Source organism: Vombatus ursinus, unplaced genomic scaffold (genome assembly GCF_900497805.2).
Source record: "Vombatus ursinus unplaced genomic scaffold, bare-nosed wombat genome assembly UNPS02014772.1, whole genome shotgun sequence".
NCBI classification, from domain to species: Eukaryota; Metazoa; Chordata; class Mammalia; order Diprotodontia; family Vombatidae; genus Vombatus; species Vombatus ursinus.
Window position 1 is genome coordinate 21,847,645 of NW_020954550.1, and position 18,293 is coordinate 21,865,937.

The window sequence follows — 18,293 nt, forward strand, 5'->3', positions numbered from 1 at the left end:
AATGCTTAATATTTTCATTAAATTTCTAAAAAAGAAACCCAAAACCCTAGCTTTAAAATGTTAACTATTTAGGGATCTGCATATAATCCTTTAGACAGCTAGTATACACCAACTATACCCTCACAAAAGGCTTGAAGATTCCCTAAAGAACTACCAAAAAATGTATCTATTCTCACATTATGACTCAGTTATGTGAATTTGACTTTTCAGTGATCTAAAGGATTACAAGCAAGTCTTCCTTCTTTCCTTCCATAATTCTGATCTAGCTGCCATTTTCTCTCTTTAACTGAGAAAAGAAACAAACTATACCCATTATTTTCTAATCAATATTTTACATGCAATAAGGTCATTTATCATAATATTAGACATTCTTTGAATAGGTTCTTAATTTGAAATCAAATATGAAAAAAAACATTTCTGGAAAGCAAGACATTTCAGTTAGTCACACAAAGACAAAGTTAAGAATTCTACTTTCAAAAATTCTTGTTTTCAGATTAAACATTCCCCATATACACCAAAATATTCATGGTAACACTTTGTGTGGTAACAAAAAAGTGGAAAAAAAAAAAGAGTTTCTATCAATTGGAGAATGGCTGAATAAACCAGTGTTAAGTATGTGAAAGAATATTACTGTACTCCTGAAAGAAATGATATACATTTAGAATTCAGAGAACTAGGGGAAGTCTTGTTTGAATTAATGCAAAGCAAAACAAGTAGAACAAAGAGAACAAAATACATAATGGCTGTAATAATAAATAATAAAACAAAAAGGCAATTGAACTACAACTAAATGCAACCAATACTGAATCCATGGGTAATTTGACTATAGATGCTGACACATATTGTGTGGCTAATATAGATACTGTACTAATCAGTTATCCTTAACTAGTTTTCTTTGTTAAAAAGGGAAGAGATTACAGGCAAATAACTGTGATATAAAAATATTAATAATTTCTTAAAATAATATATTTTTACATTAGAAAACTAGGCAGACATAATAAATGCTAATATGTCATAATGTAATACAATTATTTAAAAAATGTTACTATTAAGAAGAATTTTCTTCAGCCTAAGAATAAATATTCACTCTTCCACATAGGAGTAACTACATGCTAAGAGAGACTTAGCAAAGTCTGTTAATTTTGTCAAATTTAAATCCTTAAGAACAAAGAGTTAACATACCTTCAAAGACATCAGTCATTTTGCAGATGTGGGCAAACGTACATCCAGTTGCCCAGGTATAGACTACATCCATTAAGTTTGACTTGAATGTGTTTAGGTAAGTCTCTTCATCAATTTCTAATTTAGCCTCTGCTGAAACTTTTGCAATCCTTTTAGCACATTCCTTGAAAGAAAAGGTATTTAAAACACTTTCAAAAAGGTATTTAAAATACTTAAGTTCTGAACCTCTATAATTTTTGCTATCAATTTAAAATCTTGGGTTTTCCTATTCTTTTCTTGTGGGCACTATGTCTAAAGTTTGGATAGAATGTCATTAAGTCAGGTCTCCACACATTTAATCTAGATCAAGAAATCAACAAAACTCTAAAAGTCAGATGATTTTTTTTTTTAAGTTCAAGGCAGGGAGGTGCGGGGGTGGGGAAGAAGGACATATAGTATAAAGAGGGTTGGATTTGCAGTCATAAGACCTGGGTTCAAAATTCTTGCACTGCAACTTACTTGGGTGACCTCTGGTCAATCACTTAACTCTCTGGGCCTCAGGTTCCTCACCTGTAATGGGGGGTGCCAGAATAGAATGGCTCTCAAGTGTCTGCTAGCTAATAATAAATGTTGTGTCTGTGAAAAACAAAAGACACCTGTTCCTAAGTGAAGGACATGGGTTTCCCAGGCTCAAGCAGAGGCCCAAATTCAAGTCCCCAAAGGAGTAGGCAGCCTTGAAGGCTAAAGAAGGGACTTGAGCATATGTGCCTGAGGTACTTTCATACACGGGTAGACAAGAGTCATGGTTCTTCCCTCTGTTCCCAAGAGCAGAGTCCAAAGCTGGATTGGAGCTGTTGTATTAAACTGAAGTAGAAACGGGGGGCCAGTAATCTGTACATACGGATTCCTATGGGCCACAAAATGACTTAGTTTTAAAACAGCTTTTATGGTACTTTCAGTTATTCTGTTAAATATTTTCCAATTATATTTTAATCTGCTTCAGCCAAACTCCAAAATTGTTGTGAGTTGCATGTTTGACACCTCTGGCCCAAGGCACTCTAAAAAAAGCAGCTTAAAATAAAAAGTCTTACCTGCATCTGGCGAAGTGGTCCTGCTAACTGTTCTGTCAATTTGGGCAATTCAGTGGACTATTAAAAAAAAAAAAAAAGAAAGAAAGAAAGAAAGAAAGAAAACTGGATGTAAAATCCTCTAACTCAACATATGAGCTCTCAAATAATCCACATTTTCTTGAATAATAAAAATCAAAATAAGTTCTAATATTTAGTCAGATCTGACGTTTTATTACTTTAGCACTAATATTTAACAGTGGTGCAGAAGAAAAAGTCCTGGATTTAGAGACAGAAGACCTAAGTTCAAATCTGTGTTCTGTCATAATTACCTATATTACATTAGACAAATCACTTAAACCTCTGAGCTTCAGTTCACTCATCGGTAAAATGAAGTATCTGAACTTAGGATGACCTAGAAGGTCCCTTCCAGCTTTAAATCTACTATTTTCTCAGTATCCTGGTTTAGAATTTTATTTAATAAAGGAGAATCTATCTGCAAAATTATACTGATTAAGAATACAAGCTTACAACTTAATCATTCTTAATCTATATTAAGAAAAACATTCATTCCTGTTCTAATCACATTTAATATTTCTCTTAATATTCTTTCAATTATTTAATTTCTTCATAATTAAAACTATCTAGTAACAACACTGTTAACGCTAAACTTTTTCATGTTCTTTGTCTTATACAATTACCTGTTTGTTGCCTGGATTAACAAGATATATTAATTTATTTATTAACTCACATTCTCCTGAAATACAAAGCAGCTTAGCAATGCAGTAGCTTGCTCTGCAGACAAGTCATTGAAAAGTCCATTAAACATCATTTCAGTTAAAAGCAGCTCATCAGCACTACATAAAAAAGAAAGAGAATATTTAATGTAAAATAATTTTTTAAAAAGTTTTGCTAAAAAATGCACTATTCAACCATTCAGATAAAAGAAAGAATGGGCAAAGATCAAAAGAAACTAGAGAATGAAGAAGAATATTTATCAGGAAATGAAAAATTTGCATTGTAAATATAAAATCACATCATAATAAATACACGAAGACATGAAGGCCCTTTTCATTTCCTCAGTATAAGAGGGTCACTAGATGAGAAGTCCATCCAGGGAACTCAAGGAAGGCAAGAGGTGGTAAAGAGGAAGGAAAGCATTCTGGGCAAGGGTGATATGTGAAAAGGCAAAGTCAGGAGATGGTGTGTAATGTGTAAGAAACAGCAAAGAGGTCAGTGTATCTGGATCATAGAGTATATGGAAGGGAAGCAAGCATAAGAAGACTAGACTGATAGACAGGTCCAGGTCACGAAAGATTTTAGTAGGGAGCTACCATATTTCATGTAACAGGGCAAGAACATGCTCAGACTTGTGCTTTAGGAAGGTCAATTTGATATCTGAGTGGAAGATGAACTGGAGTGGAGAAAAACGTGAAGCTGGGACACCAACCAACAGGTTACTGCAATATTCTAGGCCTGGGGGGTGGGGGGGGGCAGTGTCAGAAGTGAGAAGGGGACATAGACCAAAAATATTGCAAAGGTAGAAACCTCGGACTTGGCAATGGATTGTCCTGGGGGATGAGAGAAAGTGAGGAATCAAGGATGACTTCTAGATTTTGAGCCTGGATGAACAGGGGTGGTGGAGGGGAATAGTGCTGCCCTTGATAGTAATTTGGAAGGTTGGAAGAGAGGGCGGTTTAGGTAGAAAAGTGATGAGTTCTTTTTTGTGCAGGGCTCCCTGGGAAGACTCAGGGGTAATATATGGGACTGATGCAATGTACCCAGGATTACATAACTAGTAAATATTAGGAGGGATTAAAACCCATATATTCCTAACTCCAAGCTTACAACTTTACCCACTATACAAAAGTTTTTTTTTTCACGTTTAGTTTGAGATTCCTATACCTAGAACATTTAATTGGATATATTCAATAGGAAACATAATATGAGATAGAAAAAAGATTAACAGCATATTTAAAGATCTGGGAGTCATCTGCATAGAGATGATAATTAATCCCATGGGTATTATCAAGGTCACCAGGAGATGAATGGTAGAGAGAAGATGGTCCAGCTTAGAGAGTAAAGAGGTAACACTGCAAAGCAACCACTTCAGTAATACTAATTTCTGGCACAAGAACTAACACTGGACTCTGAGTCTAGAAATCTGGCATCTAGACCTGGTTTTGCCATTAATTAACCCTGATTCATTAACACAAACCACTTAAAATCTCTTGGCCTCAATGTCTTCAAATGTAAAATGAGGGATTTAAACTAGGTGACCTATGAAGTACCTTTTAATGATTCAACTGAAAAACTCATTATGAATGTACTTTATTAAGCTGTAAAGAAGGTAATAAAGTTTCAGGGGAGGATGAACCTTGCCCATTCAAAAGCCATGCTAAGGGTCTATACACTGTTTTAGGAACACACACACACACACACACGTGTTCATCCCATTATATTATTTACAGTAAAACAGATGAACTTTTATCAACTTAGTCAGAATTTCTTTCAAAAAATTCAAAAGTGAATGTTGCAAAATTATAAAGAACAAGCATAACTCCAAAGAAAGGATATGAGAGTTCAATAGATGAGATGACAAGACATTCCGTATTCCAATCGTCTGGAGAGTTGTTAGGTCCAAAAGTGTGGTGCACTGCATATATAATCAGACTTTTTCAAGGTATTGATCAGTTTGGTTGATTTTTTTCTCTTCTTTTTCTTTTTGGTTTTAAAAATACTATTTGTCACGTAGAATAGCTCTTTAGGAAGGAAAGAGATACTAAAGGAAATTTTGGTGATGGGAAAAAAAAGACATCAATAAAAATTTATTTAAAAAAAAAAGTCAGTTTTTCCAGGTTATTATGGTTCACTGAAAGTGTTTTATAATACTTGCTGACCAAAGAAAATTTCACCTCTTTATTGCTTGAATGTTAGGTACAATACTCAACATACAGATGGTCATCTTTCTCATCTTTCCTGATTAAGAATAATTTGTGCCATTTCAAGATTAGTTGTACAAAAAAGCAATTAGTTTTACCTGCTGATCTCACAAGCCACTCGTCCTTTCATCTCGATGACATCAGAAGATGTGGCAAAACCCAGCCTTCGCAAAACACGTTTCCGACACTTAAGTTCATCCATTTGTAAGACAGTTCTTGCTTTCTTTAGTTCTCGCTTTGCAGATTTGATATCTACAGCAATCTAAAAAATATCAAAGCAATGAAAGGGGTTAAATTCACTATGTCATTATTATTGAAAATAAAAGAAATTGGATTTATTGAAGAAAAATGATGATATAATTATGAGCATATAATTATGAGCAATAAAGATAAAAGTGTGGACACATTTCTTTAGAGAAGCATCATGAAAAGCAGGGTATGGTAAAATTACGGCAAATGAAGCCAAAAAGGATGGCATATGTATCTGAGGTAAAAGGAGGGGATACAAAGGGAGAATAAGGGTTGGAGAGGACCCAAATTGCATTTGACTAGTACAGCTCCAACTTTTAGAAGTCATTGGTGATAAACAGGATTATGATAGCTAAGCCTAGCCATTCATCATCCTGACCAGCAGGAAACTATAGCAACTTGGGAAAAACTTGGGAACCATCTCTTTTCTGAACCTCTCATATCCCAAATCATCATCATGGGATGATCTATATCTAGCCGGCCCCAACCTGTTCTAGACAGTCACCCAGGCCATCCTGTTATTTTGCCTGCTGCCACTCCTCTGCTTCTTTCCACTTGGACCTCTGCATGCCAGACTTTCAGCATCTATGATCCCATTCTTTGGTGAAGCTGATCCACTCTTGGAACTACTTGCCCTGGGGCAGTCTTATTGATTGGTGACAGTGAAAACTAGAGCGAATAGTCAATAAGCAATTATTAGGCACCAACTACATACTAGGCACTATGCTAAGCTCCACTCTAAGGATACAAATTAAGGCAAAAGACAGTCCTTGCCCTTATGGAGCTTATAGTCTAATGGCAGAGAGATGACATGCAACTATCAACTATCTCTACTGGGGATAATCAACAGAGGAAGAAACTAGAATTCAGAGGGGCTGAGAAAGGCTTCTAGTAGAAGTCAGAATTTTGAAAGAAGCTAAGAAATCATGAGGAGGAGATGAGGAGAACATTCCAGGCATGGAGGATAGTCAGAGAAAACGTCCAGAGCCAAGAGATGTAATATCTCCTTCTAGGAACAGCAAGAAAGCCAATGTCACTGGATCAAAGAGTAAGTCAGGGAGGGGGTAGGAGAGATGGCACAAGGTTTGAGAAGACTGGAAAGATGGAGGAGGGTGGGGCAGGTTATTAAAAGCTTTAAACATCAAAGAAGATTTTGTATTTGATCCTGGAGGTGATTTTGAGCCACTAAAATTTATGGAGTAGGAGGGTAACATGTTTGGACTTAGTGCTCTACAAAAATCACTTCGATGGCTGAATGGAGGAGGAACTGGAATGAGGAGACACAAAACAGGCAGATCAACCAGCAACCTGCTGCAACAGTCCAGGTGTGAAGTGATAAAAGCCTTCACCAAGATGATGGCAGTATCAAAGGACAGAAGGGGTGTATTTAAGAATATAAAGGTAAAATAGACAGGCAATTGGTTAGATATATAGGAGGTGAGAGACAGTGAAGGGTTGAGGATGATGTCTGATTTGTGAGTCTGGAGTACTGGGAGGATGGTAGTATCCTTGACATCAATAGGGAAGTTCAGAAGGAGGGAGAGTTTAGGGAAAAGATGAATTCAGTTTTGGACATGTTGAGTTTAAGACGTCTACTGGATATCCAGCTCAAGATGTCTTAAAGGCAGACAGGAATGTAAAAATGAGGGTCAGTGGAGAAGTTAAGGAGGGATAGGTAGGTTTAAGAATCATCAGCATACACATGATAATCAAATACATGGCAACCAATGAGATCACCAAGTAAAATAGTACAGAGGGAGAACAACTGCTGCTGCCAGACCCCTGACCATGCTTCACCTTCATATCCATTCAGCCAACCAACTAAGCCATCTTGCCAACTGTCTGCAAGTATGGCCTACAACCACAAAATAAAAACAAAAATGCCTGAGCCAGGTAATCTTTCAGCAAACTTTTGCATTGTGAAGTATAAATGATTAATATAAAATTCTTCACTTTTTTGAAAAACGGACTTGGAGGAAGTGAGAAGGAATGCAACATGACACAATCTTCAAATTGTGAAGATTTCATAATTTTGTCTAGAGCTGGCTCTGCTGATCTTCAACTAAATAAAGACAAATAGAAGTTGTGTACTGAGATAATTATCTTGGTCCTCTAAATTTCTGCCCTCTTTCCCACTCAAGCAGCTTATTTTCACAGGGTTTTTTAAAAATTGGTGTTATTGTTTAAAATAATGGCTGACTCTCCAGAAGAGTTTTGTTATTAAAGAGTTAATTAAGGTATTACTTTATTTATGGAGAGCATACTATGTAGCAAGCATAACAGACTATAAATAAGTACTGCCCACAAAAGATGTTTAAAATCTACTTGAGGATAGCTTAATATTAAAGATTATAACTGTCATTAATCTAGCTTTTTAAGCTGCAAAATATTCTACATAGATTAATGCACTTGGTAATCTAAGATAATACCTAAATAACTTCTTTGAACTTGCTGCAACGAATAGAGAAATAGACACACATACATATATATTTATCAGAGTTATTTCTGTTTCAAGTTCTATCCCTTTAATAGATTAAGAGACCTACAATGGCAGAAAATCATGTTTTAATGAAGAATGATAGTGATAAACTGTGATCCTTTCAGGATCTGTGATAAACTGTGATTTTCACCAGTTGGTTTTTCAGTTTTCTTGCAGTTTTTGTCAAAATCCGTATCCCCAGTAGCTGAGACCTTTGAGTTTATCAAACATGAGGCCAATATATTTATTTGTTTCATTATGTTGTGCACCTAATCCTTTGTACTGATTGATGTCTTAATTTTAAAATTAGTACCAAGTAGTTTTGATAATGATTTTGTAGTATAGTATAGTTTGGGGGTGCTGTTAGGTACCCCCATTCCCACTTTTTTTTGATGCCTCATTTTCCTTTGAGATTTCTGTTTCTTTGTTTCTCCAGACAAATTTCACTATCACGTCCTCTAGGTCTCTAAAAGTAACACTTTCTAATTATTGAGCTCTATCTTTATTCCTGAAAAGTATTTGTAGTTGTATTTATAATTCATTTTCATAAGGAAAATATGAACAAATGACCTGAAGAAATGACAAGATAACTTAGAGAAATCTAGCAATTCTGACAAAAAGTAATTGAAACAATCAACTTCATTAAGATAAAGAAACTCTCAAAAATTATGAGCCTTTGTGTATATCACCAACAAATCATAGCAGTAAAAGACTCATCCAGGAATTGAATGTATATAACTACAAAATGCATTATGGAAATAAAAACTAGGAGAGGAGGTTACTTTATAAAAGAAGAAAACATAATAAACTTAATCAAGAATAATAAAAGGTAAAGAATCTCAAAAGATAAAATGTTTCTGTTTTTTTTTTTGCTTTTTGGTGAGGCAATTGGGGTTAAGTGACTTGCCCAGGGTCACACAGCTAGTAAGTGTCAAGCATCTGAGGCCAGATTTGAACTCAAGTCCTCCTGACTCCAAGGCTGGAGCTCTATCTCCATCACCTAGCTGCCCCATTCAAAAGATACAATGAAAAAAAGGAAGGAAGGAGGTCTAGCAGGTGAAGATCTTAAACTATACAATGAAGTATTGGTACTGAATTAAAAAAAAAAAGTTGATAAGTGAAACAGATTAGGTTCACAAGAGCCAGAAATAAGCATAATTTGCAATAAAGCCAAAGACTCCACCTAGAGGGATAAAAATTCACTATTCATCAAAATGCTAGAAAGCAGTCTGGCAGAAATTAGGTTTAGACCAATAACTCTCACTATATAACCACCAAATGGCAACGTGACTTAGATGTTAAAGATCACATTGTAAACAGATTAGAGGCACAGGGAAGGATATACCTTATACAACAATAAACAGGAAAATTGCTCACCAAATAATGGATAGAGAAGAGGAATTTTTTTTTCTTTTTTTTTGGCTAGGCAATGGGGTTAAGTGACTTGCCCAGGGTCACACAGCTAGTAAGTGTTATGTGTCTGAGACTGGATTTGAACTCAGGTCCTCCTGACTCCAGGGCCAGTGCTGCATCCACCGAGCCACCGAGCTGCCCCAAGAACAGGATTTAAAATAGACAAGTTTGGTTACACAAAATTAAAAAGCCTCTGACCAAACAAAACCAATGCAGTTAAAATTAAAAGGGAAATGAAATGGCAAAAAATAGTCAAAAAAAAAATGATCAGACTTCTCATAAGAAAAATGGCAAGCTATTAACAACCCTATGGAAAAATGGTCTAAATCATTAATAAAAGAAATCCAAATGAAAATAACTCTAAAGTTCTACCTCATACCCATGAGATTGGTAAAGAAGACAAAAAAGGAGAATGCCAAGTTTTGAGGGTTTGGGGAGGACAGGCACATTAATGCACTACCAGTGGAGCTGGGACATGGTGTACCCATCCTGAAAAGCACTTTGGAAATACATTCAAAAGTTTCTAAAGTGCAAATCCTTTGAGACTGTGTTACCACTAACTACGGGGCTATGATGGAAATCAAAGAAAGAGGAAAGGACGATTATTTATAGCAGCACATTTCATCATAACAAAGAATAAACAGCAAACAAAATGGGTAATGGTTAAACTAGTTACTGTATATGAAAAAATGGAACATTATTTTGTTATAAGAAATGACAAAAGGGATAGATACATTAAAACCCAGGTAGACTTGTGTGAAATGATAGAGTAAAGTGAACAGAACCATAGAAGTATTTAAATAAATACAACATTGTAAAAGAAAACAACTATAAAAAACTTAAGAACTCTGATTAATGCAATTACCAAGCATAACTTTAGAAGGTTTATTAAGAAGCATACCACAGCTCTTGGTAGACAGATGCCGAATGAGACATTTTAAAACACACACAATGGGTAGATTTGTTTTGCATAACTATACTTATTCAAAGTAAAATGCAGTTGAAATATGGGTGTTTGTTGATATTGATCAAATCACACATAATGGTTAAACAAAAATATAACAAAAAAGTAAAAAGTGAGTTTGTAATACCTGTGCTTTTCTTTCACAAAGCTTATAAACGGTTTCCAAATTTGAATCATTATGAAGTGGATGCGAATACATTCGATGTTCAAAAGCCTCTACTTTCTGGATGACTTTTTTAAGGCCTTGATCTTGTATGCCCATATCATCAATGGGATCGAGTAATGGAACACCATCAGGAAAACGTTTCTGAACTTCCTAAAAGAAAAACGATCCAAAAACTCATGTTATTAAATACTTTGAAAGAAAATAATTTAAAAATTATTATTATTAATATTATTAATAATCAATATCAATTAATTTAATTAAATTTAATTCATTAAAAATAATTTTAAAATTTTCTTTTTTTTTAGTGAGGCAATCGGGGTTAAATGACTTGCCCAAGGTCACACAGCTAGTATGTGTCAAGTATTTGGTCTGAGGACGGATTTGAACTCAGGTCCTCCTGACTTCAGGGCCGGTGCTCTATCCACTGTGCCACCTAGCTGTCCCAAAAATCAATTTTCTTACAGTGCTCTAAATCACTACTGAGCAGAGAAACGCAAATCAAAATAGTAGGAGGTACCACCTACCAGAAATTACAAATGCTAGAGGGGATAAGGGAAAAATGGAATTGCTGATGGAGTAGTGAACTGGTCCAACCATACTGGAGAACAATTTGGAATAAGGCCCAAACGGCTATAAAACTGTGCATATCTTTTAACCCAGCAACACCACTACTAGGGTCTGTATCCCAAAGAGGTCAAAGAAAAAGGACCCATATGTACAAAAATACTTATAGCAGCTCTTTATGTGGCGGCAAAGAACTGGAAATCAAGTTGATGCTCATTAACTGGGGAATGGCTGAACACGTTGTGGCATATGACTGTGCAAAAGTACTACTGTGCTGCAAGAAATAGCCAGGGGAGTGGTTTCAGAAAAAAAAACAAAACACAGTAAGACCTATATGAACTGATACAAAGTAAAGTGAGAAGATTTGGGAGATCACTGTGCACAGTAAAAGCAATGTTGTAAGGATGATCAAGTGTGAAAGACTGGGCTGCTCTGATCAATACACTGATTCAGAGCAATTCCAAAGGAGTCATGATGAAAAAATGCTGTCTACTTTCACAGGCAGAACTGATAAAACTCAGAGTGCAAAATGAAGTATAATTTTCACATTTTCTTTTTGATTTTTTAAAAATATTAATTAATAATAATTAAGATTCATTAAGATTCAAAAAATGTTTTAGTTTCAAGAATTTTATCTGCTGCACAGTACTCATGATACTGTAAATTTCCTGTGTTATGAAGAGTAAATATTATCTGAAATCAATGTTTTGTTTTGTTTTACCAAAATGTTTACACAAAAGATCACATCATTCTAGGGAACTATTAGTGAGAAAAAATGTTCTGCATGTTACCAATTTTATTTTGTGTACTACATTTTATGAGTTATTTCATGGTTACTGAGTTAGAAAAAGTACATATTTATCAGAATTAATGTTTTGTTATAAAAAACTGTATGCAGAGAACTATATTTTCAGCAATCTCTAGAGAAAGATTACAGTTTTTGGTAGTTGTGGGAACAAAACCCTCCATTTCCCATAGGTTCAATGTCTCAATATTTGCATTTTTTACTTTTGCACCATTTCTCAGGAACACCACTCTCATGAAAGTTAAGGATTGACTGTATATATAAGTGGTAAATAAAAGTGAAAAGTAGGAGATATTGATTGTCAAATGAGTGGTACAGATGAAGAAAGTTGAGTTCAAAGGTGGTAAATTACAATGGACAAAAATGATCTGGGGAAGTTTCACAGAGAAGGGTTGGCTAGGCAGAGAAGAGGGAAAGGGCATTTCAAGGATAAAGAAATTAAAATATAAAAACAACATCCAAGGGTTCTGAAAGATCTGGTAGATGTGATGGTTAAACCTTAATTGGTGTGGTTAGAAAAATTACAGAGAAGATGTAAGATACCACAAACCCTAGCATGAAGGAAACATCACCCTGATTTTTAAAAGCAGGTGAAAAAAAAGAAATGATAGAGGTAAAGTGATTTGCACAAGGTCTCACAATTGACTATAGACTGAGCTCAATATGGATAGGGTTGTTGTTGTTTAGTTGTTTTCAACTGTCAATGAGTGGTTTGCTCTTTCCTTCTCCAGTTCTATTTTACAGATGAGGAAACTGAGGCAAACAGGGTTAAGTGACTCACCCAGGGTCACCCAGCTAATAAGTGTCTGAAGCCAGATTTGAATTTAGGAAGATAAGTTTTCCTGACTCCAGGTCTGGCACTCTATCCACTGAGCCACTTAAAACTTTGTATGTTACACCCTAGGATAATATTGAGGGTTCTGTACATTGTGTGTACTTGACAAATGTTTGTCAGATGATGAAATTACAGATAAATCATTTACTAAGTTACCATCATTTATGCCATAACAGTCACAGTAATTCCGAGGGAAAACAAAATAATTTTACGTATGCACTAGGAACATTAAAAAAAATGCTGAAACAAAATAAAACAGAAAATTCTGAAGATCTAATTTTTATTCCAATCTTATTTAATATTTAGAAAAGAGGACTACATTCCCTGTATTAGCGAAAATGAGCAAACATACCATAATTTTCCTTTGAGAAAACTTCATATTCCATACTGTTAGTAGCTTTAAAGAGTGGTCAATTGGCAGCTGTGCTCCTGTTAGTTTACAGTAATTTTATTTCAAAGGATTATTATCATCATTATTGGGGGTAATATCCCTGAACAATATTAATTACAGTGTTTTTAAGAAAGTAATCAATTTTTTAAAAAGGCACTACATAAATTTCTATCATAGTAGAAATTCACAGTATTATAAAAATTAGCTAATTACAATAAAAATGTGTACATACCTGTATTGATTTTAGCACACTCTGTCGGTTGTCAACTGGCCTCAGATCTCTGGGAATATAAAGCCGAACACTGCTGATAGCAGACAGAAGGTGCACCAGGACTGGAACCACCTAATAGCACAAGGTTCTATATGATTATCAGAATAACCCATTGTGGAACTGCTCCATTTCTTAGACTTAATAACATCCCCAAAGAAAGTCAACATTGCAGCACAATAAAGATGTGACCAATTAAGCAAACCACAATTATTTATTGAGAATCTTTTATCTCAAAGAAACTGCAAAAAGACATGGTTAAACTAGATGGTTTTTCATGTCTCTTCCAGCTTTAAATTTATGGTTTTATGATTCTAAGACAACAGCTATGAAAAACATGAAGACTTTTAATTCAAACTCCCTGTACTAATTTATAATCAAATTGAAAAGATATGTACAAACAGAAAGACAATACAAGCCAGTGTGTATATACCAATAATAGCAGTACACAAGGAATCACACATGACTAACTGAAGGCAGACATAATGCCTCCTTCTATCATCCCTGAAGTGCCTAATATTGTGGACAAGTCTACTTGCAAGAATAGCCACGTGGGCTGTCCCCATTTGCTTTTAAAACTTCACCAGATGATCTGCTCACATCTGTGTTAGGTAGGGAGACTCACAACTAATGTTTGATGCCACTCATGTAGAGTCCTGGCAAAAAGCAGGATCTAATTGTAGCTAAAGCAGGCCAGCAGGTGGGGAGGGTTTTAAGCAAGAGTGAGGGTATTTTCACTGAAAGTTCCTGGATAGTGATGAGCTAACATTGGCTGATGGCAAGCTCCACATGGTATAGGTTAAATGTAAAAGATACAGGTGATTTTCCATCCTAGAGAAGTCCCGAAGAGTGCAAAGATACCTAGGCAATGCCTGTGTGCCCAAGAGTAATTTGCCTCCACCAGCCCAGAGACTAAGGGGATGGATCTGGCCTATAGCTAGGAGCCAAGGCCCTAAAGTAGCCACAGACAAGGCTTTTTCCCTCCTGCTCCCTTACTTTTTCCAAAAAGGGTCTGACATGAAGATTACCCCAAAAAGTAGGTGGTTTAGAGAAGGCTGTCCAATGGACACACTCTAAGATGGCCACATCGTGGAATTCTGAAATACATATGGAGGTGGGAGAGGGCAAATACTGGTAACTGGATGAGGAGTAAAACTTGAATGGGATTTCTAAAAGAAGGAGAGGATAAAAATGTATTTCAGTAATGAAACAAATTTTTAGAAAGTAAATATAATCTAGGTATTATAATAATCAGTTTCATCTGAAAGCTATAATCTGTAACTTTTTAATCCAATCTAATAAACTGACAATATAGCATATATCACATTTTAATCTATGGGACTTAATATAAGATTTTTCTTTATTCTAAGGTCATCATGTTTTATTTGGACTTCATGAATTTTAATGATTCATTTTTCTTTAGGGTTGATTAACATCTGGATGATAAGTAACCCTAGTCAGTGCCCTCAAAAGAGGAAAGTGATGAAATATTCCATCACATGCTAGAATGTTCTTTCTGTACTTCCTGACATCATTACTTTGAAGTAATAAATCCTTTCAAGAGACTAATATATGCATACAATTTAGAAAATTACTACTCTTTTGTGTTTGGAAAGATTATGGAATGATCAGAAGGAAAAAAAGGCCAATGACTGAAAATTTAGAATCCAAAGTTTCGTGGGTAGTTGCTGATTCAACTGTTGCAAAGAAGAGACAGAGATGAAAGCCTGGCAGTAAGAAGCAATTCACTTAACATCTTTTGTCAACACTCTCTTATTCAAGCCGGTGACTGCAATAAGTTTCCCCTAAAGATGTTTTTCTATTTCAAAAAAGCAATATTCCTGACCTTTCTTCTCCTTAATATAAGCTGAGGATGCTAAAATGTTAACTTCAGAGACCCATAGGGATTGCAGAAGGAAGGAGGGCTACTGAAATCTCCATCCTATGTTATTTCCCCAGCAAATAAAGGAAGTATGACTCTTGTCCTATGTCTGCAAAGAGTTTGGAGAGGATTTCTAGTCATTTCCCTAAAGAGCTTTCTAGTGCTATGAATTTCACCATGTACATGGAACCCACACCCAAGGCACAGAGTTACAAAGAAAAATGGAATAATATTTTCTGGGTTGCCATACAGTATCTACTAAATGAACTAATAAATATTACATATGTAGCTGGGAATTATACAATTAAGTAAAATAGACATGGTCCTTATATTCAAGGAATTCGTTATCAACAAATTTTTTTAGTAGTTTCCATTAACAAATATGGTATTACAAACTTTAAGTTTAACTTTTTTATGCTTAGTAGCAATAAAGCAGTATAAAGTTCTAATAACAGGAATGGATCCATGAAATGATACCTGAGCAAAATGCTATAAATTTCTCTTGGCTATAGGATTTAGGAAGAGAGAGAAGAAAAGAATGAGATTATAGAACACCATAAGATGATCACCAGAAATACAGTTTTGATGTTTAATAATCACCTTTGCTTTTTAAAACGCCATTAATTCCCTTGGGGTAGAAATAATAGTGACCCACAAGGATCTGAAGGACTATCTTGCAAAAGAGTAAGATTCAGGATTTTTTAGCCTGATGACAGAACTGAAAGAAATGGGTAGAAGTTTTAGATTTAGGTTTAATGTAAAGGAATTTTTTTTTAAACAATTAAAGCTGTCCCAAAGTAAACTCACTATTTTAGGATGAAATGAGTTTTCCATCAATGAAGTTCTTTCAGAGAAAAGCCTCTAGGGATCATCTAGTCCAACCCCTCATTTTTAATCTGAGGAACCTGAGGACCCAAGAGGTTATGACTTGCCTAGGTTCATACAGGTAGGATGTGGCAAAGCCAGGATGTTAATTCAGGTCCTCTGACACCAATTCTGACCTCTTTATTAAAATGTGTGTAAATTCTAGAAATGTCAGGTGGTAGCAGGAAGTTAATCCAATGTTTAAAACTTATGGATGATGAGTTTCCATGTAAAAGAACCTGGTGATGGACTGAGTATCTGTTGCCTAATGATCAGCTTAAATAAATTAAAAGACGTTAGTAATCATTAGGATGGTGATTAATATTTTAGTCCACAGGACTTCTCAAAGATACTCTATTAAGCAGCAAAGAGGTTATGATCACACTGGTGGAGAAAGTACCCAACAATGACAGAAATAATAAATCAAGCTTGAATTGTTTGAAGACGGTGGACTAAGGTCAGTGTGCAATATAAACCATATACAAATTAAATAGCTTCTAACAAATATTAGTTTTAGTTGGGAATTTATTTTTATGAATGACTTTAATGACTTTTCTTTTTAATTTTTTATTAATTTATTTTGATTTATCAACAATCACTTCCATATGCTTTTGGGTTTAAAATTTTTCTCCCCCTTCCTTCCCACCATCCTTCCCAAGATGGCATGCAATCTGATATAGGTTATACATATACATTCCTATTAAACATATTTTCACATCAGTGGTGTTGTAAGTGAGAATTAGAACCAATAGGAGGAACCACCAGAAAGAGGAAACGACTTTTCTACTTTTCTAAAATGCCATTTCACAGGAATGAACCTCCCACTCCCACCCCAAAAACCCAAATGGGGTTGGCTTCAACAAAACGTTCCAAAATCCAAAATTATCATCACAACAAACTGGCAATTAAATTCTATTTGGTGTCAGAATACCAGTCTGATGGCTTGACCAGTTAAATATGTGTGACCCTCAGCAGATCATGAGCCTATTTCTTTATCTATAAAATGAGGGGATTGAACTAGATGATTTCTAAAGACCCTTCTAGTGCTAGAAATTATAAACTATGAACTGTAAAGCATTGGTTAAAAAAAAAAAAAAAAAACTCAGTTCACATACATATTGATGCAATAGAATGCAGGTCACATTTTGCTATTTCCATTTCACATTAAATCACTCTACTTGACAAATACCAAAGAAAACTGAAGCTTTATGAAGCATGATAGCAATATTATATATTCCTCTTTATATATAAATCCACAAAATGTCAAAATAATGTTGTTACCAACTAGGAACCTCTTTTTAAATTATAAAATCATTTCAGTATGCTCTATAGAGTCAACAGTACAAGTAAATTAGTGCTTATAGATCACGGTAAAAAAAAAAAATTAAAAACAAACCTGCATTTCTCCTTTCTCACCAGGTTTTGCAGGTTTAGCAGCCTCGGTAGCAGAATTTTTCAAGCTCTCTTTGCTACAGTGTAAAAGTACTTCTACAACATATAAAGGATCTAATTCACCAGAATTGGGCTAGAGAGAGATGGAGAGGGAGAGATGTTAATGAATCAGATGTAAAAAATCACTTTAAAAAATGACTGACATAAGTAGTTTAAAATTCATTGGAAACATGTCTTCTAATAACACTGTTAGGAATGTATTTCTATTCTGGCCAGTTATCCAGATGGATATCAAATTCTTCTCTTGATGATTGCATTAAATTCTCTAAGTGTTATACTGTTCTAGCTTGATCATATAATTGGACAGGTGGTTCTATTAAACTGAACTTTCCCTTATAAGTTGGGGCCACATATAATTTCTGTAGAAAAAGCAGTGAGCTAAAACTAATAAATCCCCAGTGATCTTGGTAAAAGTACGTGACTTACATAATTTAGCTCATAACATTTCAGGTATAACCACACTTAACGCTTTCTAAGTTTAAGGATGTAACAAATTTTCCATTTCTATTCTACTATAAAACAAAAACTAGCAAATAGGTTCATAAATGGATTTTTAAATATCCAGTTACTGAAACATAAAAAATGATTTTGTTCATATACAAGTTTTTAAATGATTACTTTTGCATAAATATTGCTATTAATCAAGTGCTAGAGAAAAGTATCCTACTGAAAGAGGCAAATATTTATGAATAAAAGTGAGTTTTTCACTGGGTCTTAAATTATTTTCAAATGTTACAAAAAGATACACTTGAACTAATGACAATGAAAAGAGTGGTGAGACTTTAAAAATT

The 18,293-nt window shown here is 34.8% G+C and overlaps 1 protein-coding gene across 1 annotated transcript in view; it reads right to left on the bottom strand.

Moving 5' to 3' along the window:
• The window catches only part of MTREX (Mtr4 exosome RNA helicase), an 85,776-nt gene that overhangs the window by 13,836 nt on the left and 53,647 nt on the right, over positions 1–18,293 (bottom strand). Inside the window, exons 19-25 of the mRNA XM_027863423.1 lie at positions 17,447–17,575; positions 13,269–13,379; positions 10,403–10,591; positions 5,269–5,432; positions 2,980–3,085; positions 2,253–2,309; positions 1,183–1,345 (exon numbers count right to left, since the gene is read on the bottom strand). Coding sequence (XP_027719224.1) covers positions 1,183–1,345; positions 2,253–2,309; positions 2,980–3,085; positions 5,269–5,432; positions 10,403–10,591; positions 13,269–13,379; positions 17,447–17,575 — 919 coding nt within the window. The remainder of the gene's footprint in view (positions 1–1,182; positions 1,346–2,252; positions 2,310–2,979; positions 3,086–5,268; positions 5,433–10,402; positions 10,592–13,268; positions 13,380–17,446; positions 17,576–18,293) is intronic.